The sequence below is a fragment of the Engystomops pustulosus genome, chromosome 3 (genome assembly GCF_040894005.1).
Source record: "Engystomops pustulosus chromosome 3, aEngPut4.maternal, whole genome shotgun sequence".
Taxonomy (NCBI): Eukaryota; Metazoa; Chordata; class Amphibia; order Anura; family Leptodactylidae; genus Engystomops; species Engystomops pustulosus.
Genome location: NC_092413.1, coordinates 234,134,116 through 234,151,001, shown reverse-complemented (window position 1 = coordinate 234,151,001; position 16,886 = coordinate 234,134,116). Strand labels below are relative to the sequence as shown.

The following is a 16,886-nucleotide window of genomic DNA, read 5'->3' as shown; positions in this document are numbered from 1 at the left end:
TAAATTCCACATCCAATCAGTGGGAGAGACACAACCGCCCTTCCCATTACCACAAGACTGTGAGCAGGAGGAGATGGAGGGTGAGAGCCGCCTGCAGTACTAGATCCTCCATCCAGGTTCCTCATCAACCACCAAGGATGGACAAGGACGAGATCTCCAGGAGAATATTCAGCCTCGCCCTGGAGATCATTTCCCTGCTGAGCGGAGAGGTAATCGCCTCCAGATTACCAGAGTCCAGAAGAGACCCGGATGTGTGGAATGATCTTAACCCCTAAATGTCTTTTCCTCTACACAGGATTATACGTTAGGAGGATGGAGCTGGGGCCCCATCACAGAGCCAGGAGGAGGAGGGAGCCGGGGCCCCATCACAGAGCCAGGAGGAGGAGGGAGCCGGGGCCCCATCACAGAGCCAGGAGGAGGAGGGAGCAGGAGCCAGAGCCCCATCACAGAGCCAGGAGGAGGAGGGAGCAGGAGCCGGGGCCCCATCACAGAGCCAGGAGGAGGAGGGAGCAGGAGCCAAGGCCCCATCACAGAGCCAGGAGGAGGAGGGAGCAGGAGCTGGGGCCCCATCACAGGGCAAGGAAGAAAATGGAGCAGGAGCCGGGGCCCCATCACAGAGCCAGGAGGAGGAGGGAGCAGGAGTCGAGGCCCCATCACAGAGCCAGGAGGAGGATGGAGCTGGGGCCCTATCACAGAGCCAGGAGGAGGATGGAGCAGGAGCCTTGGCCCCATCCCAGAGCCTCCCCCTCTCTCCCTGATCCATGAGCAGAGGATCCTAGAACTGACCATGAAGATGACTGCGCTGCTGACTGGAGAGGTGACACTGCTGGGAATGCTGGGAAATGATCCAGTAACGGCACTGGAGGGGTCTGGGTGATGACTGTGTCATTGTGTGTGTCAGGTTCCTATAAGGTGTCAGGATGTGGCTGTGTATTTCTCCATGGAGGAGCGGGAGTATATAGAGGGACACAAGGACCGGTACCAGGACGTCATGATGGAGGACCCCCGGCCCCGCACATCACACGGTAAGAGGGGATGTATATACAGGCACAGGATGGCACTGCAGGGCTACATGACTAATCTCCATGTCTAGGCTTGGGGTGGGGCTGTCCTCATGTCCTATGATCTGTGTAAATCATGGAGCAGATTCTGTAGAACCTCCTGTCACATGGGACACTGGGCGATGCTATTGTATGTATTATGTAATGACACGACCATAGAGGGTGAAATATCTGGAGAAGATCAGAGCGGCTCCTCAGCATCCGGACACCCACAGGACCCGGCAGCTCGCTGTGCACAGGGTGCACCTCCTGTAAGAGAGATGACAATAAGGGTCTTTGGATACACGAGGCTTTATCCGTCCTCGTCCGCGTTGTAAAGGTGAGTTTGGAATTATTTGAGTCTGGTTTCCAGCTCTGGAATGGAGTAACACAGGAGAGACGCACTGTCCTTTCTGAAGATTAGCTCAAGACTGCTTTATTCTCCTGGCACTGAAACTCTTATATGGAAACTCATAACACACTCTGAAAGGGGCGTGCAAGTACACAAGTGGGCGATACTATTGGGTGGTGTGACCCTGGAAATGCAACACTATTGGATGTAAGCACACAAAGGAATGTAGAACCATTGGCTGTCTTCATAAACAAAATGCCCCGGTGCTCCCCTGGATACCTTCCCCTAGGTGGTGCTAGCGAGCGCTAAGTCTTTGGGGCAGATTTACTTACCCGGACCTGTCGCGATCCCATGGTGCGTTGTCCGACGCGGATTGGGGTCCGGCGCTATTCATTAAGATCGTGCGTCCGAGTTCCTGTGTCGCTGCTGTGCCGAGGTCCGCTGGAGTTCACCTTCTTCTTCCCGGGGCATGTGAGCGCTGATCTTGCGACACATTTCCTTTTTTAAATTCTGTGGTTTGTCCTTTGCCACGCCCCTCGATTTCTGTCGCGTGCAAGGCGGTGCCGATGCGCCAAAATCTGATCCCGAGCGCTAAAATCCCAGGGCAAATCCACGCAAAACGGAAATATTCTGGAAAGTGCGACGTTCGGACCCCATTGTGTTTTGTACTTCCCTCGCTTGAATAGAAACTCCACCCAAACTTTAGTTTTCACTACAGAAAGTTATGTGAAATGAATGCTGAGTCTTTAAAATGTCTGACAGTATGTAAAATAGCGTCCAAGACCAGTGTGATATCCTTAACACTCCCAACATCAGGGATAACTTCAGGTTCCACAAATCTGTAGGAGATTATGAATCAGCAGCTCCATGTATCTACGAAAGGTCCATGGATACCACCGGCGCCTGCAGATTGGGGAGTCCACGACCTCATAGTGGAGGTAATGTTATAAGGCAGGAGGGGAGACCTAATGACCACATTTATCAGTAGCAGGGGGTGTACTATGTGCACAGGGGGGTTACTATGTGCGCCGGGGGGTGTATTAGGTGCGCCTGGGGGGGTTGTACTATGTGTCCCGTGTGTGTAGCGAGTGCACACGCGGGGGTGGTTGACACCACAGGTAGGTAATGATGGAGAAAGAGGTTCAGGGGTTGGTTCCTCCTTAGTGACGTTACATAGCACTCCAGCAGTGATATATGTTTCATGTATAGTGCAGGGGCGATCGGGGATGATGGGTGTGTCTGCAGCAGAAGGAAATGGTGGAATTGTAGTTTCAGAACGTCAGTGTGAGTCGAAGAAGTGACCAGCAGCCGCACTTCACCACCAACAACTGGGCCTCCATGCGGGGCCTTTGTGCCAGTCTAGAATGCCACTGGTTGTGGTGAAACGTGTTGGGGGCTACAGTGAGAACTTATTCCACTAGCTGCAATCTGAAGGAATTGTATGTTGTAGCCAAAATAATAAGGGATGGCTGGAGCATTGTGGTTGGGTCCTGCTGTACAATATATCGGCCGCATATCCAGCAGTGTTAGGCCACATCTACACATTCTGGTTTACAGATGCAATTTTTCATGTCCAAACCAGGGGTGGTGTGAAAAAGGAGGAGGAGCCTCTTGTTATGTGTTCTCACCCGTTATCATCCACATCTGCTTTTGGCTGAATGAATATCAGGATTCCAAATACAGAGATTATCGCTCCGTATCCTGACAGTGTGAGTGAGGAGGGCACCTGGTGCTCCGTATAGGTCTGAACAATAAAAAATAAGTAACAAACAGACAAACAAAGAGAGTGGAGACCTGTGAAATGAGAGAATAAGGTAAGTAGTTACCCATGAGTGGTATTCAGGTGAGTCCCTAAAGCATATCTAAGGAGGCCATTAAAGATGACACGTGTGCATCGCACCTGGCGTGATAAACTCCTCCAGTCACATGATAGTTATATCATCTAAAGCGGTTACAGGGATTGTCCGACAGAAGACAAGATTCCTAAATGGACTCGTGGCATAGTAACCAACACATTTATAAAAAGCATTCTTAACAATAAATTAAATACAATAAAACTCCTGCTGGGTGTAAAAATTGGTTGAAGCTTTATTACAAAACCCATCAATCTAACAAAAAGGCACATAAATATCTCGCTCAGCCGCTGTCTGCCAGCTGGACTCCCAACTGGAAAGTCGTCCAGCTGAGCATCCACACTCCAATACTCTGCATCCACCACTAGCAGTGTAACCACCACTCCTCGGGAAGAAAGCTTCCTCTATCCCATCCTGGAGGCCGTACAGAAAGATAACCCAATATCATTAAAGTGCACACCGTCTGCATCAAATTGGCATTGTTGCCCCCAATTCACTGTGATGGACCACCACACCACGCCTGCACATGTGCGGGTATTGATGGTACGGCCTGCTCCACTGGTGTTGAGTCCCTAGCCCCTTTCCACACAACCCGGGGAACAATTTCTGACAATGAAATGATCCGTTCTAGATACTGACGTATAAGCGTCAGCAACTCAGCTATCCTAGCGGAGCATGGATCGTTCCCCCCAACATGTAAAACTAAGATGACAGGTCCAGGAGAAGATCTACTTAAAGCAACCACATCCAGAAGGACTTGCACCCATCAAAGCCCATGAATACCCCTCCAAAAAACTTTCAATCTGCTTGATGAAAACCTAAGCTCCAACCACCCAGGGACATGATAAACACTGGCCCACCCTGAAGATATGAGTGGCCTAGGAGCCGTCTTCGAGCGGTGTTTCTGGATATCCAGTATTTTCTCTCTTTGTTAACCCATCCGGACATGCTGCAGAAGGAGGGACCAAAAAAGGACAGGGAGAAGAACCGTGTTTCATAACCAGAGGAGCAGACTACTGAACAACCTCTGATCAAATTGCACAGCAGTGCGAAGGAAACCAGGCAACGGGCGGCAGAAGGAGTATGCTCTCGCCTCCTGTCCTTGAGGGCTTGCTTAATCACAAAAGACTTGGTGACATCAGCTAAACCGTGAAACTGCAAGAAAAAAGAAACACCCACCTTTGAGCTACAGACCCTGAAACTCCAGCGCTCCTCAGTGCTAACAAGTAGTCATGTGTAGCCCCCACCCTCTCCGGCAAGCTGCCAAGCACATCTATATCCCTGGCTACTGACAACCATGCCTATCTATATTGCTGCCACGTAGATGGGGTCACCTGCGAGGGTTAGGGGTCTGTGGACCACCGCGGGAGGTGGTACTAGCCGACACCTGGGACCCGAATCTAATTGTCACCTGATCTTCACCAGAACCTGCCACAAAGTGGGATGGTCTTGCTGCGCAGGTTGCCACCAGGTTCCACAGGTGCGACCGCCCGCGGTGGCAGCCAAGTGTGAAGTACAGAATCACAATCTAAGCTCGAGGTCAGGTACAGGCTGGTAGTCAGGGCTGGCGGTGGAGATGCAGACTCAAGGTTCAAGTCCGGAGTCAGCAACAGGAGATCAAAGCAAGTTGGGAACGAGGAACAAATGCAAGGAACACGAGAATCACAGAGGAAGGTTTCTCTAATCGCTAGGTAGCTTAAAGATCCGGCAGGGAGTGATGAGAGTCTCCGGTCTTTTTGGGAAACCAGGAAGTTCAAGCGCCAATCAGAGGTGCACTGGCCCTTTAAATCTTCAAATGCCGGTGCACGGATGCCGTAGGGAGCCGGGACAGGACCGTGGAGAGGTGAGGGCGGACCAGGGGGAGAAGCGCCATGGAGAGGGGCACGGGTGTGCCCGCAAGCCGTGACATGTATTGGTGGGGCACCAATGACATTAACCCCACCTTTGGCCTCCCTCTCTTCTTGGTCCCAAGAAACCTCTGGAGGAGACTTCGATCCAAGATATTCTCTTCGGGCTCCCAGGTTCTCTTTCCCAAGAACCGCTTCCCCCTCACGGTCTTCATGTCCAACGCCTCCTTAACCTTGTAGACATCTGTGGAGTCAGCCTCAGGAGGAGGAGATTGCTGAGAGAAGTGGTTCAAGATGACAAGCTTCAGGAGGGAGACATTTAAGGAGTTTGGGATGCACATAGATGGAGGAAGGCGGAGTTCGTAGGCCACTGGATTCATGCGCTTGATTACCTCAAAAGGACCAAGGGAGCAAGACCAAGCTTGTAGCTAGGTATCTATAGCCGGACGTATCTGGAGGATAACCACACCTTGTCGCCTAGAGAGAATACAGGAGGAGTCCAACGCTTCTTATCAGCCTGAGTCTTGGTGCGGTCAGTGGCTCGAGGAAGATACTGATGGGTCTGGTCCAAGATAGATTTGAGGTCCCGCAACCAGATCCTCAGGGACATTGACGGGAGTGGGCAGCGGAAGAGTAGGATGAGGGATTTGTCCATAGACCACAAAGAAAGGAGCTGCCCCAGCAGACCTAGAGTCAAGGGAGTTAAAGGAAAACTCAGCCCATGGTAGCAAATTAGCCCAGTGATCTTGACGGGCTGAGACGAAGTGGCGAAGGTAACAGTCCAAAGTCTGATTCACTCTTTCTACTTGACCATTCGACTGAGGGTGGTAAGAAGCAGAAAAGTCCAGATTAACTTTCAGCTGGTTACACAAGGAACGCCAGAACTTGGACACAAACTGGACCCAACGGTCGGACACGATGTGCGGCGGAAGTCCATGCAGCCAGAAGATATGCTGGAAGAACATGGAGAAGACGGAAGACCTGGAAGGGGAACAAAATGGGACATCTTGGAAAACCGGTCCATCACCACCCAGATGGTATTGCCAGAGAAGCGAGGAAGTGACAAGGTCATAGCTATGTGAGACCACGGGCGACTGGGTATCGGCAACAGCAGTAACAGTTCAGCTGGTTTGAGACAAGAGGCTTTCTTACGGGCACAGGAGAGGTAGAATCCCACGAAATCCTGAACATCCATACCTGGTCTGGCCAACAGTAGTTGCGGGAGATGAGGGCCACGGAATGTTGCAGCCCTGGGTTCCCAGCCAATTGCGAAGAATGACAGAATCCTCTTCCAGAGTGCAGGTCTAACATAGGTCTTGCCAGGAGGTAACTACCAAAGATCCACGGGAGCTGCAACAACAAGTTGTTCAGGAGAGATGATATGCCGAGGGAACGGCTCCTCTCCAACTACATTCAAAGCACTGGACAGGGCATCAGCCTTGACATTCTTCACAGGATGGAAATGGATCAACAGGTTGAAGTATGAGAAGAACAACAATCAAAGGGTTTGCCTAGGATTTAGGTGCTGGGCTGTCTGGAGGTACAGTAGGTTCTTGTGGTCAGTGTACACTCAAACAGGATGGAGAGCTCCCTCAAGTTTGATAGCTAACAGTTCTCTGTCACCAATTCCTCTCTGCGGAAGAAAAAGTCCTGGAAAAGAGACCACATGTGAGAGTTCGGCCCTTAGCGCCTTTCTTGGTGAGCACTGCTCCTGCTCCTATGGAGGATGCATCAAACTCAAACTGAAAGGGTTTCTCTGTGTCAGGCCAAGTGTGAACAGGAGCCAAGGCAAAGGCGGATTTCCACCTGGAGAAGGCCTCTTCAGCCGCAGAGGGCCAGGCACGGGGATTGGCGCCTTTCTTGGTAAGTGCCACGATAGGAGATACCAGAGTAGAAAAATGCAGAATAAACTGCCGATAATAGATCTACTGGGCAATCATAAGGGCGATGTGGAGGCAAAGTCTCTGATTGTTTGTTTTTTTTGGCAAAACATCAGCATAATCCAGGTAACACATTGGTAGCCCCTCCAGGGACTTGGGAGTCACAGAGGAAGTCAAGACAGGTAGAGGGACCACCAACAGCGGGACTGACATTATGTCTGTAGTGTAATAATATCACATGTTATGGATGATACATGGTACAGGGTCAGGAGGGGCCGGGATGTCTGCAGTGTAATAATATCACATGTTATGGATGATACATGGTACAGGGTCAGGAGGGGCCGGGATGTCTGCAGTGTAATAATATCACATGTTATGGATGATACATGGTACAGGGTCTGGAGGGGCCGGGATGTCTGCAGTGTAATAATATCACATGTTATGGATGATACATGGTACAGGGTCAGGAGGGGCCGGGATGTCTGCAGTGTAATAATATCACATGTTATGGATGATACATGGTACAGGGTCAGGAGGGGCCGGGATGTCTGCAGTGTAATAATATCACATGTTATGGATGATACATGGTACAGGGTCAGGAGGGGTCGGGATGTCTGCAGTGTAATAATATCACATGTTATGGATGATACATGGTACCGGGTCAGGAGGGGCCGGGATGTCTGCAGTGTAATAATATCACATGTTATGGATGATACATGGTACAGGGTCAGGAGGGGATGTCTGCAGTGTAATAATATCACATGTTATGGATGATACATGTTACAGGGTCAGGAGGGGGCGGGATGTCTGCAGTGTAATAATATCACATGTTATGGATGATACATGGTACAGGGTCAGGAGGGGCCGGGATGTCTGCAGTGTAATAATATCACATGTTATGGATGATACATGGTACAGGGTCAGGAGGGGCCGGGATGTCTGCAGTGTAATAATATCACATGTTATGGATGATACATGGTACAGGGTCAGGAGGGGTCCGGGATGTCTGCAGTGTAATAATATCACATGTTATGGATGATACATGTTACAGGGTCAGGAGGGGCCGGGATGTCTGCAGTGTAATAATATCACATGTTATGGATGATACATGGTGCAGGGTCAGGAGGGATAATAGTGTAATAGGAATGTCAGAGATTTATCTGTTTTATTTCATGAAATCCTTTTCTAATCCTTACAGAAAATCCCAGTAAAATTTCTGAAGATGTTATTTTATTAGTCAAGATAGAAGATGAAGATGTCACTGAGGACTCTACAGGAGAAGATCTCAGTCCAGATCCATCATCTAATCCTCCTCATCCTGCGGAACCTTCTCCTGACCCGTCACACGTGGTCACCACAAGCACCGGACAAGAAGGGAGTAAGAAGTTCCAATGTGATGAATGTGGAAAACAGTTTGTAAAAAAATCAAGTCTTTATATCCACAGAAGAACCCACACAGGAGAGAAGCCCTATTCATGTGCAGAGTGTGGGAAATCCTTTACTCAAAAATCTAGCCTTGATCTACATGAGAGAACTCACACAGGGGAGAAGCCATACTCTTGTTTAGAATGTGGGAAGCATTTTATAAGCAAATCAAAACTTGCTGCCCACAAGAGAAGCCACACAGGAGAGAAACTGTATTCCTGCTCAGAATGCGGGAAATATTTTACAAATAATTCAAATCTTGTGACACATCAGAGAATTCACACAGGAGAGAAGCCATTTTCTTGTTCAGAATGTGAGAAATGTTTTATTAATAAATCCAAACTGAGGGATCATCAGCGAATTCACACAGGGGAGAAGCCCTATTCCTGTGCAGAATGTGGGAAAGGTTTTTCTTCACGACCAACTCTTGTTAAACATGAGAGAATTCACACAGGAGAGAAGCCCTTTTCATGCTTGGAATGTGGGAAAGGTTTTAAAGATAAAGCGACGGTATTGAAGCATGAGAGATGTCACTCAAAAGAGAAACCATTCTTCTGTTCCGAGTGTGGAAAAGGTTTCACAAATAATTCTAATCTTGTAAGTCATCAGAGAACTCACACGGGAGAGAAGCCATTTCCATGTTCAGAATGTGAAAAATGTTTTATTACTAAATCCAAACTGAGAGATCATCAGCGAATTCACACAGGAGAGAAGCCCTATTCATGTGCAGATTGTGGGAAATGTTTTACAGCTAGAACAACACTTGTTAAACATGAGAGAATCCACACAGGGGATAAACCGCATTCGTGCTTAGAATGTGGGAAATGTTTTTCCTATAAGTCAGGACTTGAGCTGCACGGGACCAGTCACACCAAGGAGAAGCTGTTTTCATGCTCAGAATGTGGGAAAGGTTTTTCAACTAAAGACATCCTAAAACATCACCAGAAAATCCACACGGGGGAGAGACCTTATCCATGTTTATTTTGTGGGAAATCTTTCATCGAGAAATCACATCTCGTTGCACATGAGAGAATTCACACAGGAGAGAAGACCTTTTCATGTTCTGAATGTGGAAAATGTTTTGCTCATAAAACAAGTTTTGTTAACCATCAGAGAACTCACACGGGAGAGAAACCGTATTCATGTCCAGAATGTGGGAAATGTTTTACTACTAAATCCAAACTGAAGGCTCATGAGCAAATTCACACGGGGGAGAAGCCATTTTCCTGTTTGATATGTGGTAAAGGTTTTATAACCAGATCAAATCTTGTTGAACATGAAAAGATTCACTCTGGCCAGAAGCCGTACTCGTGCTCGCACTGCGGGAAATGTTTTATGACAAAATCAAATTGTGCTGCACATGAGAGAATTCACACAGGAGAGAAACCGTTCTCGTGCTCAGAATGTGGGAAATGTTTTATCACTAAAGCTAAACTTAAAATTCATCAGCGAGTTCACAACGTAGAGAAGCCACATTCATGTTCACATTGTGGGAAATGTTTCATAAAAAAATCAGGTCTGGTTATACACGAGCGCATTCACACAGCAGATCAGCCGTATCCTGGGAGAGTGGTCATTGCTGAAGCCGGGCCTGAGGATCACCAGAGAAGTCACACAGGAGATCAGCCCTATCCTGGGAGAGTGGTCATTGCTGAAGCCGGGCCTAAGGATCACCAGAGAAGTCACACAGGAGATCAGCCGTATCCTGGGAGAGTGGTCATTGGTGAAGCCGGGCCTAAGTATCACCAGAGAAGTCACACATGAGATCAGCCGTATCCTGGGAGAGTGGTCATTGCTGAAGCCGGGCCTAAGGATCACCAGAGAAGTCACACATGAGATCAGCCGTATCCTGGGAGAGTGGTCATTGCTGAAGCCGGGCCTAATGATCACCAGAGAAGTCACACATGAGATCAGCCGTATCCTGGGAGAGTGGTCATTGCTGAAGCCGGGCCTAATGATCACCAGAGAAGTCACACAGCAGATCAGCCGTATCCTGGGAGAGTGGTCATTGCTGAAGCCGGGCCTAAGGATCACCAGAGAAGTCACACAGGAGATCAGCCATACCCTGGGAGAGTGGTCATTGCTGAAGCCGGGCCTAATGATCACCAGAGAAGTCACACAGGAGATCAGCCATACCCTGGGAGAGTGGTCATTGCTGAAGCCGGGCCTAAGGATCACCAGAGAAGTCACACAGGAGATCAACCATTCCCTGGGAGAGTGGTCATCACTGAAGCCGGGCCTAATGATCACCAGAGAAGTCACACAGGAGATCAGCCATACCCTGGGAGAGTGGTCATCACTGAAGCCGGGCCTAAGGATCACACATGACAGAAGCCGGAGATTGACCACTTTAATCTCACCAGAGATTTCATGCAGAAGAAATGTTATTGAAACACTTTAGAAAGATGATAAAAGGGTGAAACCACTGAGGAGACGTGTCATAGGTAGAAGGAAGTGACACATTCCCCACACTGCAGGAGAGGCCGGAGGGACTATGACTTCTACCATCTATGGCCACTTGTCCACCAGCAGTTATAAAAGTATTCACCCCAAATTATGTGGAAATGCAGATAGTAAGGAATTACAAGTGCTGCTCAGGCGGGACCTCTCCAGGCGTCTGTCTGTCTGGGACCTCTCCGGGGGCGTCTGTCTGTCTGGGACCTCTCCGGGGGCGTCTGTCTGTCTGGGACCTCTCCGGGCACTCTTCAGTATGGCTGTTGTACGTGGCTACGGACCGTCCTACCACTCGAGGAGCCCAGGAGTCACTTCTTCTGTATCTGTGGAAGCGTCGATGTCTCAGGATCTTCTTCTTCTTTTGTGCCTTTTATTTTCTACACAAATTTATTCATTTTTCATGTTAATCAGAGAACAAAATACAGGAAATTGTAAAACATAAAAAAAAGCAAATAAAACGTGAATCAGACAAATCGTGTCCAATAACGTCTGATGTATTTCCCACTTACCTGGTGGATAATAGAAGAACCGGTAACGAAGGAAAAGAGATCCACAAACTGACCTGAAAACCGGACCTGGTCGTATCCCCCCCCCCCCCCCGCTCTATATATCCTCCCCCCGTTCTATATATCCTCCCCCCCGTTCTATATATCCACCCCCCCGCTCTATATATCCCCCACGCTCTATATCTCCTCCCCCCGTTCTATGTATCCACCCCCCCCCCCGCTCTATATATCCTCCCCCCTCTATATAAACCCCCCCTCTATATATCCCCCCTCCCCCATTCTATATATCCACCCCCCCCCCGCTCTATATATCCTCCCCCGCTCTATATATCCATCCCCCCCGCTCTATACATCCTCCCCCCAGCAGACTCCAGTTCTAAGGTCTTGTAGGATTAGATTCCAATCATGGAGGACGTGTAGATCTTTCCCTTTGTTCCGGTCTTAGTTTGGTCCTCACTGTCTTCTACAGGAAGGTAGGTTCTAGTTTCTGGTGGACATCGTGTACCGGCAGCTCCTCCGTGTCTCGGCTGTGACTCTGACCCCTCTCCCGGCTGTTCCCTGCTGGTATCCAGGAAAGTTCTGGATGTTTTCATCTAAATATTAGGGGGGACATTAATCATAGGGGGTCTCCGGTTTTTGCGCCTGGTTTGTTCTTCTTTTTGGCTCCTGATCTATGATGGATCTGGTTCTGCCTTAGTAAATGCGTTTTGGATTTGTCTCAGGTCCCATTCATTTGGGCCTAAATTAGCGCCAAATTTGGTGCAAATTGTTAGATCTCATTTGTGAGCAATAATGAAAGGAGACTGAGAAAAGATGACGGAACGTTCAGGGCTTCATCTCCTTGTGATGTAACTGCAGGGACTAAAAGTGACAGAGATGGAAGAAAAAATAAATTCTTGCTGAAATGGGTCTTTTCCTTTGTTATTATAATTTACAGTAAATGGCGTCTGATAATATTCTCCGATCTGTACAATAAGACAATAATCACTCCCAGAGATGATCCCGGAGACAATGGTGAAGTCGTTACATTATAAAACTGCTCCGGAGTATTTTCCATGTTGCATAGAGGGAATTCTTCATTTGGGAACCTAAAATGTATGTTTTTAGTAATGAAAAGGGAAGTTTTTTGGAGGTGCAGCTGCTCGGAGGAGGAGCATTCTCTGCGCCTATTTTGCACCTTTTTAGGCGCAGATTAGTGATAGATCCGAGCAAACATCTGTATAGGACGCACTCACTATGTCAGATAAGACGCAGGGACTCAAAGCCACTAAGTGCCGGACTCTGCCGTGCGCCAGAAAATGCACCAAATTAACGAGATGCACCAGATTTTTGCGCTAAAAGATGCTCAAAACAGTCTAACAGACTATGATTAATGTCCCCCTAGGTCTACTTTACAATGAGCCTCAGTCTTTCTGAAAGGGAACCCGTCACCATGACTTTCAGTAATCCAGCTAGTGACAGGTTCCTATAGAGCAGTGGTGGCGAACCTATGGCACGGGTGCCAGAGGTGGCACTCAGAGCACTCTTTGTGGGCACCCGGGCCATTACTTCCTCCTGCAGTCCCAGGACATACTCTGATCGGGGCTGTGATAAAAGCTACAGGAGGAGCAGGGAGGGGCAGGCAAGGCTGCGTTATTATTGGAGCTCCTGCTCTGGGCCCCACAATTCATCCTGATTAGGGGCCCCTGGAAGTAAACTACAATGATATTTCTCCTCTGAATTTCTCCTCTTTCTTGCAAATGTTTTGGTGTCCTCAGGACGCTGATACAATTAAAAGCCGTGACAAAACAGGTAGCGACATGTTACTGCTTAAATTGCTATGTTTTCACTTTGCGATAAATAAGAAGGTTTGGTTGTAGTTTGGGCCATCACTGCTCTAGAGCAATAGTCACCATCTGACCTCCTGCTTGTAGCCAATAATAGTTTCCCTCAGATCCCTATAAAATCAGAGCTATAATCTTGCCTGGTATCTAGGCATCTTTGGAGCGAGTCGAGGGGGCGTGGCCTAATGTCATGTGACCAGGGGGACATAATCAAAGGTCCTTAGGCTACTTAAAATTAGCAAACTGTACCCCATGTACATATCTGACCACATAAAACAATCACAGCCGCCTCCATGGACTTCTCCTGCTGCTGTGATTTCATGTGATATATGTTTGGTGTACAGTTTTCTAATGCTACAAAAGCTGTAGCACCTGCAATGATGTCACCCTGGTCACATGACATTATAGCTGCACACAGATATAGAATGGGGAGGAGCTGCTTGATTCAGCCAGAGGAGGCCACGCCCACCTGGACTCGCTGTAGCCATGCCCACCTGGACTCGCTGTAGCCATGTCCACCTGGACCACTGTAGCCAAGTCCACCTGGACTCTATGTAGCCACGCCCACCTAGACTCGCTGTAGCCACGCCCCCTGGCCATTCATACACCAGACGCCGTCCATACACCAGACGCCGTCCATACACCAGACGCCGTCCATACAGCAGGCGCCGTTCATACACCAGACGCCATTCATACACAAGACGCCGCTCATACACAAGACGCCGCTCATACACCAGACGCCGCTCATACACCAGACGCCGCTCATACACAAGACGCCGTCCATACACCAGACGCCGTTCATACACCAGACGCCGTTCATACAGCAGGCGCCGTCCATACACCAGACGCCGTTCATACACCAGACGCCGTTCATACACCAGATGCCGTTCATACACAAGACGCCGCTCATACACAAGACGCCGCTCATACACCAGACGCCGTTCATACACCAGACGCCGTTCATACACCAGACGCCGGTCATACAGCAGGCGCCATTCATACAGCAGGCGCCAATCATACACCAGGCGCCGTTCATACACCAGACATCATTCATACACCAGACGCAGTTCATACACCAGACACCGTTTATACACCAGACGCCGTTCATACACCAGACGCAGTCCATACACCAGGGTGATCAGGGCTGTCCTTAGGCATCATCAAAGGTCCTTAGGCTACTTAAAATTAGCAAACTGTACCCCATGTACATATCTGACCACATAAAACAATCACAGCCGCCTCCATGGACTTCTCCTGCTGCTGTGATTTCATGTGATATATGTTTGGTGTACAGTTTTCTAATGCTACAAAAGCTGTAGCACCTGCAATGATGTCACCCCGGTCACATGATATTATAGCTGCACACAGATATAGAATGGGGAGGAGCTGCTTGATTCAGCCAGAGGAGGCCGCGCCCACCTGGACTCGCTGTAGCCACGCCACCTGGACTCGCTGTAGCCATGTCCACCTGGACCGCTGTAGCCACGCCCCCTGGCCGTTCATACATCAGACGCCGTTCATACACCAGGCGACGTCCATACACCAGGCGACGTCCATACACCAGGCGACGTCCATACACCAGGCGACGTCCATTCACCAGGCGCCGTTCATAGACCAGACGCCGTTCATACACCAGGTGCCGTTCATACACCAGACGCCGCTCATACACCAGGCGCCGTTCATACACCAGGCGCCGTTCATACACCAGACGTCGTTCATACACCAGGCGCCGGTCATACCCCAGACGGCGGTCATACACCAGACGGCGTCTATACACCAGACACCATTCATACACCAGGCGCCGTTCATACACCAGGCGCCATTCATACACAAGACGCCATTCATACACAAGACTCCGTTCATACACAAGACGGCGGTCATACATCAGGCGCCATTTATACACCAGATGACGTTCATACACCAGGCGCCGTTCATACACCAGACGCCGTTCATACACCAGACGCCGTTCATACACCAGATGCCGTTTATACATCAGGCGCCGTTCATACACCAGGCGCCGTTCATACACCAGATGCCGTTCATACACCAGGCGGCGTTCATACACCAGACGGCAGTCATACACCAGGTGCCGGTCATACACCAGACGGCGGTCATACACCAGACGGCGTCCATACACCAGACACCATTCATACACAGGGTGTTTGTGTCCTGGGTCCGTGCCAGGTATTTGTGATGGGCGACCAGCTGTTAGCGGCTCTTAGAGCCCGCATACAACAGGAGGGCACCAGATGGTTAGCGGAGCTTTTTTCTCCCCCTGGGGTGAACTCACCAGCTACAGCTGCTGGGTTAAGCCTTCGCTCGGGTCAGGTGTAGCGGCCGCCTGACAGGCTTACCCCGGGGGCCGCAACTCGGGGTGACGGGAGGAATGTTCGTGCACGGTCAGCCGCACCTGAGTCAGCGCATCGGGTTACAGCCCCGCCCCCTGTTCAGCCCAGGAGTTCTACTTCCGGGCAATCAGTATTTCAGCTGCTCGGTGCAGCAAGCGCCTCCTCCCTTCCTGTAGCGGCGTCTTCCAGCGCCTCCTCCCTTCCTGTAGCGGCGTCTTCCAGCGCCTCCTCCCTTCCTGTAGCGGCGTCTTCCAGCGCCTCCTCCCTTCCTGTAGCGGTGTCTTCCAGCGCCTCCTCCCTTCCTGTAGCGGCGTCTTCCAGCGCCTCCTCCCTTCCTGTAGCGGCGTCTTCCAGCGCCTCCTCCCTTCCTGTAGCGGCGTCTTCCAGCGCCTCCTCCCTTCCTGTAGCGGCGTCTTCCAGCGGCTCCTCCCTTCCTGTAGCGGCGTCTTCCAGCGCCTCCTCCCTTCCTGTAGCGGCGTCTTCCAGCGCCTCCTCCCTTCCTGTAGCGGCGTCTTCCAGCGCCTCCTCCCTTCCTGTAGCGGCGTCTTCCAGCGCCTCCTCCCTTCCTGTAGCGGCGTCTTCCAGCGCCTCCTCCCTTCCTGTAGCGGCGTCTTCCAGCGCCTCCTCCCTTCCTGTAGCGGTGTCTTCCAGCGGCTCCTCCCTTCCTGTAGCGGCGTCTTCCAGCGCCTCCATTCTTCCTGTAGCGGCGTCTTCCAGCGCCTCCATTCTTCCTGTAGCGGCGTCTTCCAGCGTCTCCTCCCTTCCTGTAGCGGCATCTTCCAGCGCCTCCTCCCTTCCTGTAGCGGCGTCTTCCAGCGCCTCCTCCCTTCCTGTAGCGGCGTCTTCCAGCGCCTCCTCCCTTCCTGTAGCGGCGTCTTCCAGCGCCTCCTCCCTTCCTGTAGCGGCGTCTTCCAGCGTCTCCTCCCTTCCTGTAGCGGTCTCTTCCAGCGTCTCCTCAGTTCCTGTATCGGTGTCTTCCAGCGTCTCCTCCCTTCCTGTATCGGTGTCTTCCAGCGCCTCCCACGTGGGGCTGTCAGGTATCATGGGTGGTCATCATAGCTCTTCTTCTTCAGAGGATACTTCCTCTGTGTCACAGGATATGCCCTTATCTGCCCCTTTGCCGGCAGTAACACTACCAGAGGAGTCACTACCACAGGCTAATGCTGGGCAGGTGACGGTTCCTCCCTCACCATCAGTAATAGGGGCTACTCCCCCTCCCCCAGCTGGGATTGAGAAGCCTTTTTTAAAATACCATTTCCTCCGGTTCCTTCATTTCCTATGCCCCTGGAATGCCAGCCAGTATCAGTATTGCCAGCCGCGGGAGGGGCAACAGGTCATCATCCTCGCCCGCGTGGGAT

At 50.4% G+C, this 16,886-nt stretch overlaps 1 protein-coding gene across 4 annotated transcripts in view; it reads left to right on the top strand.

The window, feature by feature from the left end:
• LOC140122800 (uncharacterized) overlaps window positions 1-11,419 on the top strand; it is a 119,672-nt gene extending 108,253 nt beyond the window's left edge. For 3 of the 4 annotated variants that reach the window (XM_072144003.1, XM_072144002.1, XM_072144000.1), the window contains exons 3-5: window positions 296-817; window positions 902-1,025; window positions 8,171-11,419. In XM_072144003.1, the coding sequence (XP_072000104.1) occupies window positions 296-817; window positions 902-1,025; window positions 8,171-10,161 (2,637 nt within the window). In that variant the 3' untranslated portion in view covers window positions 10,162-11,419. Of the gene's footprint in view, window positions 1-20; window positions 210-295; window positions 818-901; window positions 1,026-8,170 lie in introns of all 4 variants that reach the window. The other variant, XM_072144001.1, reaches the window with a different exon arrangement.
• Window positions 11,420-16,886: the final 5,467 nt, after the last annotated feature.